The sequence below is a fragment of the Hirundo rustica genome, chromosome Z (assembly GCF_015227805.2).
Source record: "Hirundo rustica isolate bHirRus1 chromosome Z, bHirRus1.pri.v3, whole genome shotgun sequence".
In the NCBI taxonomy this organism is placed as follows: Eukaryota; Metazoa; Chordata; class Aves; order Passeriformes; family Hirundinidae; genus Hirundo; species Hirundo rustica.
Window position 1 is genome coordinate 50,662,858 of NC_053488.1, and position 16,713 is coordinate 50,679,570.

General features: G+C 35.5%; 1 protein-coding gene across 12 annotated transcripts in view; it reads right to left on the minus strand.

The window, feature by feature from the left end:
• Positions 1 to 4,283: 4,283 nt before the first annotated feature.
• Positions 4,284 to 16,713, minus strand: part of PPIP5K2 (diphosphoinositol pentakisphosphate kinase 2) — a 50,812-nt gene continuing 38,382 nt past the window's right edge. For 5 of the 12 annotated variants that reach the window (XM_040091146.2, XM_058424142.1, XM_040091145.2 and 2 more), the window contains 7 exons: positions 15,486 to 15,555; positions 13,382 to 13,501; positions 12,446 to 12,508; positions 10,704 to 10,763; positions 8,537 to 8,668; positions 6,860 to 6,988; positions 4,284 to 6,242 (listed from right to left, as the gene is read on the minus strand). In XM_040091146.2, the coding sequence (XP_039947080.1) occupies positions 6,139 to 6,242; positions 6,860 to 6,988; positions 8,537 to 8,668; positions 10,704 to 10,763; positions 12,446 to 12,508; positions 13,382 to 13,501; positions 15,486 to 15,555 (678 nt within the window). In that variant the 3' untranslated portion in view covers positions 4,284 to 6,138. The remainder of the gene's footprint in view (positions 6,243 to 6,859; positions 6,989 to 8,536; positions 8,669 to 10,703; positions 10,764 to 12,445; positions 12,509 to 13,381; positions 13,502 to 15,485; positions 15,556 to 16,713) is intronic. The other 7 variants (XM_040091154.2, XM_040091152.2, XM_040091153.2 and 4 more) reach the window with 3 other exon arrangements.

Sequence of the window (16,713 nt, forward strand, 5' to 3'; positions counted from 1 at the left end):
CTGAGACCTCCTTTTTACTCCAGCATTCCCCCAAACAACATTAATATGTTACAAGAAACAGTTAATTTCTCCATAGTTTACACCAGAGAAGTCCAGTTAAAAGTGTCCACATCCTCAATCCCTCATTCTAATAATCTTTATCAGTTCTTTCAGTCTTGCTCCACTGACTTCATGCAGTGCCTTTTCTATGTCCATTCTGTCTCCTTCTTCTCTCTCTCGGAGAAGGGTTAAGCCTTGGAAGCTTCACGCTGCCAGGAAAGGGTTGGATCTGCCCAGGCCTGCTGTGGCCATGTGATTTCTGCAGGAAATCTCCCCCTGCTGCATCTCAGATCGGGTTTCCTCTTTCCCCTCTTTTCCTCTCTGCCTGGAAATCACTGGAGGAGGGGAGTGGGGGGAGAGCTCTGCCCACCCCTCGGTCACAATCGGGGCAGCTTCAGCCCAACCAGGCCCATTGCTGTTATCAGGGGCCCTGCGGAGATCCCTCCCTGCTCCTGGGGCTCTGGGGCTCTGGGAAGGTTTTCAAAGTAGTTGAGGTTAAGCTGCAACCTCTCCTCCCCTGCCTGGAGCCGAGGGAGCCCAGCTAGGCCTAAGGCTGTCGGTCCCCAAGGACGGGAGTGGCAGGCCCAGCTGGCCAACAGGGTGTCCCAACTCGATGTTACGTGTTCAACTGGCCGGGAGGAAAAGGGGCTGGCTCAAACAAAAATCAGTATTTATACAGGTACTTCCCAACGTCGCACTCAACATTCTCAGTGGCCAAAGCAGATGCCAATATCCAAAACTAGCCTCTGATGGCTCCCTGTCCTTTCCAAAACAATTCCAAGGTCCTGACAGGACAATACTCCACATTCCTCCCCAATTAAAAACCAAACTATGCCAACCCATGAGATTGGGCCAAATTGACTTTTTTGCCTAATTAAGCTGATTTCTGCTGGTATAACAGCTATTTAAACAAGGCTGAATTCTGTCTGATGGACACAAACACAGGAAAGGATATGAAAAAAGTGGTAGGTTTAGGGCTTTGTGCATTTTGCAGATCTTCAGTTAGTACCAGCTCTGATCCAGAGCATCTGGAAGCAACAAACAGAACTATTATTTTGTCCTACACCATGAGATTTGAAAGTTATGGGAAAGGGAAGAGAAGTTCTGGACCTTTAACAAAATCTCCACTTAGTGTGCACATGTATAAGAAGAGGCAAGAGAAGATTCTTGCCAATCTTGCTGTAGGTCTGTTAATTGAATGTAAGTAAGTTTATCAAAATCAAACTGTACATTAAGGAGCAAGAGAAGTGATGAAGACATGTCTATGAGTGGACCTGGTTGCTTACAGGCTTCAAGGCTCTCAAGCCCGAGCTGGATTAAGTGACATAGTTTGGTCCCACAGATGACCCTGATTTGAGCAAGACATTGGACCACAGTCCTCCTGAGGCCATTTCCATCCTGACTTACTGTGTGTTCCTATGATCATTGTTTAACCTTATTGCTTTTGGATTGTATTCATAGCCTATGCTGAAGTTAAAGTGTATGACAAGTAATAAGAATAGAACAGAATGGAACAGTTGGAAGGCACCTAAAATGATCATCTAGTTTAACTGCCTAGCCACTTCAGGGCTGACCGAATTTGAAGCCCATTATTAAGGACATATCCACATGACTGTTTTTAAGGCAATAAGCTCAGGGTATCTACCAGCTCTCAAGAAAACCTCTGCCAGGGTTTGACCACCCTCTCAGAAAAAAATTGCTTCCTAATGTCCAGTCAGAACCTCTCATAATGCAGCTTTGAACCATTCCAACACTGTTTCTGAATTGTAGGGAGAAGAACTCAGCATCTCCTTTCCCACTTCCCCTCCTCTGGGAGCTGAACACAGCAGTGATGTTGCCTCTCAGCCCCTTTCTCTCCAAAACTCATCACTCCTTGCAGGACAGACCTTCCAGCCCTTCTACCATCTTCTGGATGTATTTCAGGTGTCTTAACATAGTTCTTAATTTTTGTGGCCCACTGCACACAGTTTTAGTCCATGTTTAATTACTCCTAATGAATACTGAAGCTAGAAAAGGCAGGGACCTCCAAGTTTTTACTTTTTCCATTCCATTCCATTCTATTTCAAATACAATGTCTTTTCAGTCTTTTAACTTCTCTTGGATTTTCTCCTTTGTTTTCCCTTCTACTTTTCAGTATCTGTAACTGTTCATGTTCTGTGTGAGTGCTCTTTAAAAATGTCTACAGACATAGCTTAAATTCATAGAGTTCAAAATACTTTCCAGAGTAGCCTTTTAAAACAATTTATGTAAGTTTCACGTGTAATATTTTAAGTCTAAATATATTCCCAACCATCACCCAAAAGAAAAATGAAAAAGCTATCAAGAGTCTGAAGACAAATAGACAGGAAGTCTTAATGGACTTACACTTAGATTTTAAAAGATTCACATGGGTTTAGTACTTGTATTAGTGTACAACAAGTAATAATATTATTAAATTAAGGAATTATTCCTTTCTCTGGGGAAATGAAATAGGAGATTTCATAAGACAGGTGCCCCCAGACCGAACAAAGGTTTTTTTGGAAACAAAGATACTACCATTATATTAGAAATATTCTGGATCTGTTGCAAAATGCATGCCACCCAATTACCTAGTTTTCCCTGTCAGTGACATCTCTTTGACTGAATAGGGTGAAGATCTGTAAATTCTATTTTTCAGAACTCTGGATTAGAAGTCTATTTCTATATACGACATTCATACATTGTGTGGCACAGTGACAACTTTTTAATCCAATCTATTCTTTTTTTTTTTTTTTAAACAAGTCCACTTTAGAACTGGTTTTGTATCAACGCAGAATTTAAGCTTCCTGTAAAGTCTTTTCTACACTAGCTTCTACCTTTTGTGATATGGATATTCTCTGTATTTAGTGCATTCTCCTCGTCCTAGGCCCATATTTGATGCTGTTCACACACTCACACATTCTCCTTTTTTTTAGATAAAATATTTGGCCTATTTTTTTAATTTCAGCTTCTGTTTTTCACAGTAATACACCCTGGACTGCTTTGTTGTTAAGCCAGTTTCTGTATTTCAGAGCACAAGATGGTTGGTTTTAAAGCTAAGTGAGGGAATAAAAAAATTAGCATTTAAAAATACTCAGTGAAATTTGTCCTCCTCACAAAAGCAAGCAAAATGAAAACCATTATTTGGAAAGAAAAATAAAAGAAATATGAACTACTAGAAAATACTCTTCTTTAAGTACACTGCTTCTTGCAGAATTTACTTTTTGGAAAAGTTTTTGCTATTTTTTTATCAGGTTACTTATGGGACTGTCAAAAATACAGTTGCTGTAAATTGATTAAGAAAAAATGCAGGAAAAATAGATTATGCTTCTGTTAATGACAGAAAGTTGTCTTAATTCCCTACATTTGTCTATTGCACTTCAAAAATCTTTGTTACATCTCTTCTGCCATTATCCTTTGAACTGTCTTTGATGCTGTTGTTCAATCCATGATGATTTTAAAAATTATTTTATTATGTAATAGTATGTATCATTATTTCTTGCATGCATATCTCCCTAGGCTTGCTTGTATGGATTAAATTTTGGAAGCACTTACTTCCCAAAGTAAACTTTGGAAGCACACCCGTTTTCCCTTAATAGCTTCTGTGTGCTTGGATAATTACATAACTGAAATTTATTTATTACAATAAAGAAACATAAACCAGGATTTTAACTGATCTTAAGAGTTTTCACACCCATTTTTATGGTTTGGTCTATTTTGTAATGATCCTTCATTTTTGAAGAAATGCTAAGCTGAATAATTACTTATATTGCAAGGTGATAATATTTTAGGAGTCACAGTCATATTTTGATCACTGATTTTCTGTAACCATATTCTCTGACCTCTGTCAAATCTGGTTGGAATAGGATATATAGTTCAAAAAGTTTAATGTGATAGAGAGTGCCATTTGCATAAAGAAGCTGAATTAAAAATAAGTTCAAGTCTGTGCAGTCCACACGGTGTCCTATTGTCAGTCTTAATAGCCAGCACTCACAATGGTCCTGTATTTGATGTTACAATTCTGGAACATGACAAAGCACCGCAGAATGTGTGACTTATCTTTGTGAAGGGTGATTTCAGTAATAAAATATACTGTCATTTCTTTTATGCCACATCCTTACCACCAAGAGTAGTTTTGGCTTATTTGTAAATTAATGGCTTATGTTTTCCCGTGAGATTACTTTGTCAGCTACTCACTATACTTCACAGTGCTTTTAAAAGAAAAACACAGTAGAGAGATGTTGCCAGCGACCTTGATTTTATTTCGGAGCACATAAAAAAAGTTATGCCACAGCTTTGGTTGACTGGAATGATATGTATACTTAAATTTTTAGTTTTTTTTTTAAAACGGTAAACAAGTGTACATTCAGTTGTATGCAAGACCAACATTGTCAGTAACACAATAACACTACAGAAAATGAAATGCTTGAAGTATATAGCTGTGAAATCCTTCATAATTTTGGTATTTAACCAGCATTGTTAGAAATAGTCTGCTGAAGCCATTTCATACATGGCAAACACATTTCATATATGGAAAAAAGACCCTGTGACAAAGTGAATGTAACTATAGTTGCACTGGCTCTGGAGACAAGTAGGAGCCCTACTTAAACATTTTACTCATGAGCTATGTCTTCTGCAGCTTAAATGTGAAAGGAATTATCTAACTTATAGTTATGAAGTCCATTCTTACTACTCAGCCACTTGAACTTAAGGTGGTCTGTATTTTCATACATTTGGGGTACTCAAAAACCAGTAATTTTTCATGCCACAGAAAAAAATTACAATTGCTTAGACTGGATAATTATTCTAAATAACACCACAACTCCTTGTTCCACCGATTTAGAAATGCTTTTTACATCTCTTATAAAATGTTGTTGCTGTTTTGGGGGTTTTTTGTGTGTATTTGTTTGGGGTTTTTTTCCTGTTTTTTTTGGGGTGTTTTGTTGTGGGTTTTTTTGGGGGGGGAGGTGGGGGGGGTGGGGTGTTTTTTTTTGTTGTTGTTTTGTTTTGTTGTTGGGGAGTTTTTTGTTGTTTTGTGTGGAATTTTTTGGTTTTGTTTTTTTTGGAGGGGTTATTTGAGAGCTGCTGTCAACTACCTAGATAGGAAGGAGGGAGGTATAAAAATTCCCAGGCAATGATGAATCCCGAGTATTTTGGAACAGTATGCACTGAGTTCTGGTAGTCCACAGTCTCTCTCTCTATGGTCAAAGGATGATAATAAAGCATAGATGGAATATTTACAATTTTCAGAATAAACCTAGTAGCAGACCAGCTGTAACTATTTCTCCTTCTACAAAACCTGCTTTTTAATATCACCTTTTTCTAGAAACATATGGCAAGGAATATAAAACTGTCTTTTTTAGTAAGCAAAAGAAGGTTTTGATAAAAACATACAAAAGACAGTTTTATCTGCTGGATGATATACAGGTACCTGTAAACAAACGTGTACTGAACAATAAAAGAGAAGGTAGGTTTGAATGTTACACGTCTGATGTAAACACAGAAAAAAAAAAAAAAGAGTAGTCAAAAGTGCTGATACATTAACTCACTCCATCATGCCTAATTATTGCAGCATATATGATATAAAATAATTAAAATGCAGAAATTATCTGCTTATCTCCAAACCAGGGAAAAGAGATCTCTTTGGAAATGTAGTTAAAAAAAGTCAAGATGTGTGTTATGTTTTAGCACACGGAAGAAATTCACAGGGAGATTATAAACTCCTGAAAATAGAAGTTTATGATGACAACAGACAAGACTTTCATTACAGAGACATCGATAGAGCCACTGTAACACATTCCGTATTCTTTTTGTAGAGTTTTACAGTAGGTATTTGAAGACACAGAAAAAGTTCACGTGCAGCTTTTCCTTTAAAAGGTGTGTGGTTCATCAAACTGATAAGTGTATTTCCTGAAATGTTTTAGAAAATGAGAAAAGACACTTGACCCAAATACTGTGCACACTAGTTAACCATGTATAAAGATTCTTAAGTGCACAATGAATTGCAGATGCAGACATGAATGGCTTTTGACAGCTCCGTAATTTGCTTGAATGCACACTCACTAAAGAACCGTTTAAGAAGTTGTTTCCAGTTTTGTCTGATCATTTCTTCTCAGAAAGAGTTTCACCACGAAGTTCTGCATCTTGTGAGGCCTCTTCAACAGATGGATTAATATCAGGTACATTAACAGGACATCCAAGGGTAGCTATCCAGATAGAGAGAAAAGGAGTATTAGGTTTTACACTTAATATCTGTGCTAAAAAGCATCAAAGGCAAGAAAAATGCTTGTAATCTAGCACAGAAACAAATAAGCTACACTATCTAATGAAATCAGGAATCCAAGTGAAATTCGTCTCTAAACAGCACAACCATTCAAAAGCAGACAGTGCAGCTGGCCAACAGTTCAGACTGAACATACTAATGATTGAATGCATTATCATGTTATTGACAGCTTTACTCACAACAGAGTCACAGAGCTCTACATCAGGTGTTCAGAAAACATCTTAGAAATTCAGCCATTTAAATAAATAAATTTACTTTGTCTTAGAAATAGCTGTCATGCTTCAAAGCAAAAGCACATGAACTTCAGACCACAGAAAATGAAACAATTCAGAGGATAAGAGAAAGTAACTATTAACACAGTTTTACTGTTAAAGCTATTTGTGCAATGCTATTGAGTTCTTACCGACCCACAAAATTATTCTACTTACATGCAGAATATTAAGAAACAGTTGCCCTATGAAGTCATGTAATACATAAGGAAGAATTATACTGCTGAAAATAAGCAATTTAGTCATTCTGCCCTTGACAGAATTTACTTACATAAGGTTAGTTTCTCTACTGCTAGCCTTTCAGGCAAAGTTTCAAGTGGAGTTGGTTGAATTTTTGCAGGGGTAAATGTATTTAAAGACATTTTTCTTCCTGAAAGGGGCATCATGTAAGCTGGAGAAGCTGAAATTATGGGAAAAAAAGAATCATCAATAGTAAAAATATTCTCACCTAAACCAGATGTCAAAAACTGTACCCACAGGACTGTGTATCCATCCAGCAAAATAGATACCGCATTTATACAACCAGCTGCTCAGCTACCAATTTTTTACTCTAGTGTTAAAACTTCACTACATGAAAGATAAGTCTTAAAATCTCTTTTTTACCACAGAAATCAACACAGTAAGTTCATGCTGTTAAGGGAGGGTTTCAGTAACAGGTGCCTTGCCAGATTGGCAAAGTATTAGTGCTATTTCTCACACATTATGAAGATGGCACCTGAATAGGCTTTAAGTCCAACATGTCTATGAAAAGTGCACACAATGCATTAATCTCTAGACAATCTCCAAGTAGTACCGGAAAGCTGGAGAACTAAACATCTCTGACTTTAATTGCATCAGGTCTATTTTCCAGCCACTCCTTGGTACAAACATAACAACCATACACTAGGAGTATGACACGTTTTGTTTTTCAGTATTTCTTCACCTTGTATACTCTCAATTCTGAATTGATTTTTGAAGATACATAAACTTCCTAACCACTACAAAAAGACATTTTAAGTAGCTGAGAATTTTCATATACTTGTAAGCCTCTCTGAGCTTTTTCAGTAACATCAATTTTCTTAGACTGCTTATATTCCTTCTCAAGTATAGGAGGCCTACCCTATCAAATAAGCTGCTGATTAAAATATAAACTGTATATAATAATGGGGAGAAAAAAGGAAAAATCCTGTAGCAGAAAAAAGAGAGAAATCCAAACGTAGAATTCTGTTGTATCACTACTTGCAAATACAAGTTTCCTGATCAAAGCATGAGATTTTAGACACTCCTTAGGAAGAATCATTTTCAATCACCTGAAACGTTACTTATAAGCATCCTAATATGTGGTAAATCTGACCTAACTGAAACAATTTCCAAAGACACAGCAGTAGAATCACAATGGGAAATCATTTCCCCAGACACATGAACATGGATGGAATTCAGCTGTATTTCCTTTCAAGATCACCTAAACCTTAAATATGCAGCACAAACTGCTAAAAAGCTAGGTAACTGCAAAGCACTCTACAGGTGAAATCCCAAGTTATATTGGAAGAAACAGGAAATAATGAAGTTTTAAGTGTAAATGCAACACTATTCTGCTGAGGTTACTGCCAGTACAACAGTACAGTATAAAGATAGTAATACTGCATGCTCCCTGAAAAGCATTACCTGTTATTCAGCTAAGTGTGGACAGTACAGAGAAGTCAACGTACTAATAAAGAAAATAAACTAACTGTGATTTCATTAAATCCTTGATTTACTACCTCAGCCAACAGAGACATTAGTTCAATGAAATCAAGTGTCCATATCCATAAAGGGATAGTGCAAAATGTAGAATTATGGTACATGTACATTGACATTTTCTTCAAAAGCAGTATCCTAAATTTACTTGTTACCTGCAAAACACTGCAAAGATTTACTAGACAGTAGTTAAGAATTTAAAATTAATATAATTATGAACTATAACCAGTACATGTCTCCTGTAGATTTTCCCTTGATGGAGCAGCAACAGAAGCAAGAAATTCATCCACCTGCTTCAGAGACAAGGAATTGTGTAGAGTTTCCAAAGGGCAAATAGAAGGCACCATGGAATACAGTTCAAAACCTAAAAGAAAAAATAATAAAAAAAGAGATTTCCAAACATAAGACAGGATTTAAGTTACTGCAGTAATGCATGATAAAAAGTTCACATTAGCATGTGCAGGCATAAGTCTCTTGAAATCATGGAAATTAAATATTACAGGACCTGGAACAAGATGACCCGATTTCCAGCTAAAGATATAACTCCCTTGTACACATGAAGTACATGTGTACACATGGATTATTCAAACATGAGAACTGTGCTCTACTCCCAAATCACTTCAAAGATAATTTCTCTTTAAGACAAACTTAACAGATTTAAAAAAAAAAAAAAAAAAAAAAAGGGCAGGAAAAGGTAGTATTTCTCCTATTCATTCTGACACCTGGCACAAGACTAAATAGGTAACTCATTCATGCAAGAAAGTGGGATAGCTATTTTGTTAGCAGACAAGAACTAAAAATGGTGTATCTTCCAAGAAATAAATTTGCAGAATTCATGTTCTATCATCTTCAGTATTCTGTGAAAACAAACTGTTAACTGCAGTTAATATCAAAGGAAAACCACTGTTAGCATTTTTATACCTTGAGACAGATAAACACCTACCTTTATGCATTTCAAAACAGTATTGAAAAACTAGAAGTTTCATATATTAGAACAGGTAAGTAAAGCAACCCAATAAATCTAAAAATTTATTGGACTTTGCTTTTGCTTTTGTATGTTAGTATTGATCATACACTAACCATGCATATCCATATTACTAACAGACTAAAAAGCATTTAAACATCTTGGCTTAAAAAAAAATTGCAGTCCTCTAAAGTGATTCAAGTTTGGTAACTCAATAAACAGCTTTTCATCCAGTTGCATTTCAGAAGAGGAAAAGATGTCCATTAGTGTTTTCAACAAACAGCTGTAACATTACAACTTTGCAATTCAATACTGTAAATTTCTTCTAAGACGATTAAATGAAGAAGCAATAGTGAATGAAATAATGTTTAGAATTTCAGTTCAAGGTACATTTATTAGAGATAGCATTATGACTGTGAACTGTTCTTTCCCATAAAATAAAAAGCAACAATGTTCCTGTGATATCCAGTGTTGCCCATTCACTCTCCATCTGTACTTTGCATAAAGAAGGAATTCAACAAGATTTCAACCCGCAAATGTCTATACTTATATTTAAATCCACCTTGGCCATATTCAAATTTCAGGGACCTTTGCTACAAATATTCAAACAACTGAGGTGTACTTATGTCAGCTTCACTTAAATTATAAAGAAAATGTTGCATTTCATGAAAACTTTACTTTTGCGTAAAAAAGAATTACCACCATACTATTAATTTCTGTTCTATAAACTCAGTAGCTAACTTCCAGTGTAAGCACTAAGATGCTTGCCATACATATTAATATCCTAAACAACTATATGCATGCATGTAAAGCGCAAACCCTTTCGTTGCCTTACAGTAAAATATAAGATTTCTCTTTACTCTGACAGAAAAGTCACTATCACTTGAATGAGAATTTATTTTTCTAATTTCAATTAATGAAGTGGGACAAGGTCAGGTTAACTTATTAGTAACTATTATTGTTATAGTGCATGTTATAGAGAATCAGAGGGGAATTCCAAAATGCACTCATGCCCTTTAAAAGAAAAAAGAGAAGAAATAAAATTTGCTTGTTTTAGGAATTTTCCCTCCAAATTTTTTCGTTGAGTTTTGAAAATTCTGCTGTCAGCTAGTCACATCCCAGCAGGTTGTTGTAGTATCTTTATGTCTAAAGGATATGGTTTAAAACATAATTTGGAAATCTATGTGTAGTGTTTTATTTGAATGTTTTTTGATAAATATTTTATGATGCTATAAGAAATAAATTTGAAATTTTATGATGAAGAAACCTGACAGTATCCCTTTAAGGAGACAATTTCCTGTACAATAAAAGCCTTTGATTTTTGTCTGTATGTATTCCTAAAGCATCAAAAGGTAGGTAAGACAATGAAAGGGTTAATGCAGCATCTCAAAAAGCCACCCTGCTGTCTTAAGATTCAAAAGCTGTAGAGACATACCACTGGAGCCTAGAAATTCCACAGAGGAAATGGACCAGCACCTAAACAGGTGTGGGTGTTCTGCAGAGGCCCAGAAAATAAGATATAGCACTTTCAGAAGATACTTGTTTCACCATGTTCCTTGAACTAAAGATGGGGGGAGGGGGGGGGTAGTAGTCTGAAATGAGTTAAGAGGGTGTGATAACAACATAAAAGAAAGAAATAAACAGAGTGAAAGGGACAAGGATGATTAAAATGATAGTCCAGAGGACAGACAAAACAACATCAACATGGCATTATGTTAGTAGAGAACCCCTGGAAATCTGCAATATACTTAGGATTCATAGGAGCTCACACTGCATGCATTAATCTTGTCCAAGGTGTGTGGTAAAAATGCTGCATTAAATGAATCAGAACAATCCATGTGATCAGTAAAAGTTATTTAGATCCTTTTTTAAAAGAATGGAGTCACAAAAAGTGACTAAATGGAACAGAAAGTAATCCTATTATTAGCCACAGATTCTCAAATGCAGTTCTTACTTTCTGACTTTGTATGTTTTGGGAATATTGTTCAGTTTGAGTTGTAACATAAAAAATGGATTCCTGACTTTTCTATTTGAGATACAATATTAGATTTGGCCTTTTGGATCAAACACAGTCTTAATGGTATAAATTTAGCCCTACTATAGTTTTCCTTCAAGAAGCAAAAAAGTCACTATGGATTTAAACCGGATGTAACAAAATACTACTCTGCTTCTAAGCAAAGCTAAACAAAAACTTGAGGGTTTTTTAAACTTTCTTTCTAAGCAAAAATATTTTTAATCTAACATGAAAATACTGATGATTTCCACTGCAATTCCAATACCACTATCACAGAACTCAGCTAGCATTCATGCACATTTTAAAAATGCAGTTAAGAAATCTGGAAAAGTCTATTGTGTCCTGAAGACTGAGTCTACTTTTCATGAACTGGATAAATCTGGGGCCTATCCAATCATGTAGAAAGGGAGGCGCAAAATACTTTGCTGAGGAAGAAAAAGATATACCTCTGTCCTGTGTGTTAAATGAGAATTTTTGCAAACTGAAGACAGTTAACTCTCACTCTTGAAGCTCAAGAGGTCAATACTGCTCAAGAAGTCACAGCTCTCTTGCTGTGATTTTTAGTGCAATATTTAAGTAATTTGCACATCTGATGAACAGAGAAGTATGATAAGGTAAAATAAATTTTTGTCCCATTAAAAATACAGCAATTTAGCAGGAATAGAACCAAAGCTTCTGCTTTAGGTTTTGTAATTTATCATCACTTCAAGAAGATAGTCATAAATTCAGTGATTTATTTTAGAATGGGCAGGCTCAGGAAATCAACTCAGCAGGAGAAAGACAAAGAAGAAGCAGCAGCTGTCAAGAAGTGTGTGTCTAATAAGATCAGATTTCATTGTTTGTATCTTGTACCATACAGTCTGATCACACAAGAACTTCTGGAGAAGAATTTATTAGAGAGATTACAATTAACAGTAGCACTTCATTTTTTTCTGCGGATTTTTCTAAGTAATGAATTTTGATGTTGTATTTATACTAATGAGTGGTAAAGAAAGGATTTAGGATATCTAATGATTACAAATATATTTGGAATTGTGCTTGAAGTTAGGAACGACAGACGGCTGGATGATACTGTACACCCCGTATTTGAAATAAAAATAAAAGGGATGAAGCAAGGAACCTTTTGTTTTCGATTTTGTTTTTAAAATAAAAGCAAAACGTACCATTGGTTGGGTGTCGAGCAAATGAGATAGAAAACCTTTTAACAGCAGAACCGCGTGTGGTGTCTGAGAAAGAGAAAAACAGGTACCTGAAATTTGTAACAGCTACCAAAAGAGGGAGAATTTAAAATAGAAAAGGAAGAAGAAAGGAAAAAAGAAAAGATGAGAAGGTATTAGAAGTGAGAGGCATGCAGAAGGGACCAAGGAAAAGGGCTAAAATCTAAATAGATGTTAAAAAGAAGAAAATTTGGACTGTTGGTAACTACAAGGTGTGTAATGAAGTGTATGAAAACAAGCAGAATGAGCTGGTGATTCTGGCATACAAGGTTATTCAGGTTAGACTCAAACACTGAGAAGTGAAGTGGGGGGGGAAAACAGCATGAATACTGTTTCACCTCAGAGTTATAAAGATGTGCTTTGGTATCTTTACATTCTTCAATCTAGTGAGAGAGTTTCTTCTCTATGTCAGATTATCCAAAACTGAGAATCTCCTGCTCCTTTGTAATCCAAACCCCACCAAAAAAAAAGGTCAGGAATCCTAAAATTTTCACCATCAGTATTTAACTTATTACTTTATAATTTCATTCCTTGTATATGCTCCAAATTTATTTAATTTCAAGATCAATTAGCAGTGATTAAAAAAAAAAAGAGTTTAAAATTATTAAAGAATTTGAAAACAAAATTTTCAGTTTACTTAAAAAATGCACATGCTGGAATCTCCTGGCGCACATCACAAGTCTGTGATTTGGTGTTCAATTCAAGACAAACAAGAATTAACTATACTATTAAGTCAAACATAAGCAAGCTATGGGCAGTAAGTAAGCAATAGAAACTCATAAAATTAATACTAAGGCCAAAGATTCTAGGATTCCATTAAAATCTTTAGAAGTTCAATGTGGCACATGGGTTGTGCGTGCATGTGCGAGAGTGTGCACATACCATCTATGAAGCCAGAAGAAGTCAGCTTTTTACGATGCGTACGAGCATAATCCTGTAGGTTAGGTGCACTTGAAGAACCCCCGAGCACTGAGGTGCTAAACAGGCCCGCACAGTGAGACCCTGATGGGAGTTAGAGAAAATACATACAACAACCAGGTGTTCGTCCATTCACATTGGGGATGCATGCAGCATGCAAGCACATGGCTCTTACCACACAAAAGGCAGCTTTTGGCAGTGCCTTGGACAGGTTCACAATATGCTTGTAATGTCAGAGTGGGACTTGTAGGTTGAAACTATCATAATTTATTGTGCTTCTACTCATGAAACAGCACACTGCTATATGTGCAAAGAGAGGACTGGCTTTAACAAAGTGAGTTCTTGTCCTGTTTTTACTTTTGGTAAAAAAAAGTTACCAGTTAGCATCAATGTAAACATAAACAAAACAACAAAACAAAATTAAGATGATGATGATAATGATTGATGATGATGATGATGATGATGATGACGATGATAAAGCTGTCTTTGAAAACCAGAATTCCTGAAACAAATATTAACTGGAAAAATACTGCTCATTGCTTTCATCCAAATCAACCTTTGAGATGACAGGCTGCTATGAAGTACTCATGCAGGTCCACAGACTTAGTATGTGGAAATACTTCTAATGCAAACAAAATCTTAAGCAAATTGGAAATACTCTATTTGGATTTCAGCGACCATTACTGACAATGTTACAAACTGAAAATACCTGAAAGTTTCATCAAGTCATGCATTCCTGTCACTAGAATGGGAATTTAAACAAATCACTGAAAGCCACAGACAAAAATATAAAAATAACTTTTGTAATAATCAACCATTAATGAAATTTACATACAACAGTGAACAAAATAGGGGAAATGTTTCATTTTTTTTCCTTTACATTTTACTACTAGTTGAAAGGAAAAGCAAATTTTCACTCAGAACTTATCTTATACATTTTAGATAAGCAGCAGCAGATTTTTTTAAAAACCAGCAATACTTCCTTTCATTACTTATAACAGTCCAGTAAAGGGAAACATTACTAGCACATGTGACCAATCACAGCCAGAATAAATTGGTGCCTGGTCTGTGGCAAAAGCCTTTCACACCAAATGTAATACCTTAATCTACATGGAAATACATCAACTTCCACAAGCCATATTGTGACACTAAAAAGAATATTCATTTAACTTTATCAACCACATAATAAAAACCAGGACTTCAGTAAACAGAAGCACCTGATGTATGCATTTTACTATGGGAAAAATATAACGGGAAGAAAAGTATCACAGAAAGATTAGACTTACAAAAAACATATCTTTGCAAATAAAGGAAAAGCTATTTCTAAGTTTATGCATATAGGTGATGAGTTTATTTATACTTAATAATTCCCATGAAAAGACACACAGAAAAAAAGAGCAATATTGATTTACAGCAGTGCATGATTTTAGTTTTTTGCATGTGAGACATATGTATGCCTGTTTTAATAAAGCAATAGAAAAGCACCACTTGAATTAAGAGAATTTGAAAGAAGCCTTTGAATTATAGCATGATTCATTCTAATGCTGAAAATAAATTAATTTTAGGAGAGGAGCATGTGCAACGCCCCCCCCCATATTATCAAGAAACTTTATCCCATTCCACGTCCCCTCAGAAAAACATCTTCACTTCCATCAACTGCCCACAGTAGGAAACAGAAATTTTCAAGAAAAGAGTTTTAACTGTTTCCAGAGCAGGCCATTTTAATCCAAAATATTACTGCAAAACCTAAAAGCTCAGTCAGAACCTACATTATCTTAAAAATCTGCTATATGTTAAAACAATCCTGTGTACCTGTTGTGAGCAGTACAAAATCAGTAGTACAAAGAATCTCAAACAATTTGCTCTTTTCAGTTATTTAACTTATTTAAAAATTTTGCTGCAAAAAAATTGTCCAGTCCATAGGCAGACATTCAGCATATGTTATTGGTAATAAGTACTATTGGGTCCTGTTAACAAAAAAGCAATTCAAAGAATATACAACTATAGAGAACAGCAGGCAGATGAAAAGCTGAAAAAATCAAACAAAATTTCAATAGTAAGCACATACCTAGACCACTCTGCTTTTGCTCCAGAATAGTTCTTGGTGTTCGTAAGTTACTATTGCTTTCTGATAGGACCTGGACGTAAGAAACAGAAAAATAAGGAAAAGTAGAACAGCAGCATTAAACATCCATTTACCTTGATACAGCAGCCTGTTTCAGACAGACAGGTGTTAATAAGCTGTATGATAAGTGTTAGTAAAAATATGTAAAGAAAACATGAGAGATCATGCAATATCCCCTTGTGAAGGGAGTCCATTTCACATATGAGTTCCTTGCAATGAAGTGGTGCAAAGCAAGCATTCAGAATGAGAAAGTACACAGACCAAGACTGATATGAGAACAAACATTTGAGACATTTTATTTCATTTTACCAAATGCACTTTCCTAAACTGCGCCTGTATTGAAAAAAGGAAGGGAGGGAAGGAAAGACAGACAAGCTATTGAGGACACCATACGATCACTGACCATGCACAGGCTCAATCAGTATAATTTTCAGATGCTCACAGCCTTTGCTGATATAAATTTTCCAGTGTAAATAATTTTAGAATTTTCTACAATAAATTATGAAAATTTTCAAAGAAAAAGGATATGGTTACAGAACACCATCCATTGTCCTACATGTAAACAATATCTTGACATTCTGAATTGCTTTAGATTTTCACTGTACTTCCAAAACATTTAATTTTCTTTTTCCCCTGCTTTCCCCTCAGCCCCGATTATAAGGAACAATCTTCAAAATATTGTACAAGTCAATGGATGATGTACTGTATTGGGAGTTTCAGATACCTCTGGATATAGATGGCAAGAATTATTAGTGCTAGAGTTTTTTCCCTGCAATAGTTAATACCAGGCCACTGAAAATATGATATATGCAAAACAAGTTTTGAATAGCAACATGAAGTACCAAATAAATTATTTTATATGGTATTGTTTGCATTTTTTTTTTTTTAAATTTACCTACCACCAAATTAAGCAATGCTGGTTTTAAAGTCTTAAAGGACAACTAAACCAAAGCATAATTCTCTTTCATTAGGCAGTACACTAAGTCTTTTTTACTGTAGTAACATTTGCAATTCCTATAAAGAAACCAAATGTTTATGAAAGCAGGTAATACCTTCAGTGGAAAAACATGCCCTTGCTCTTTTTCCCCCAAACATTCTTGGCAAGTAATTTTAAGAAGTGGAAGATACTGCTTGAAACATTATCTATAACAAGGGATTAGATGTCCTTAAA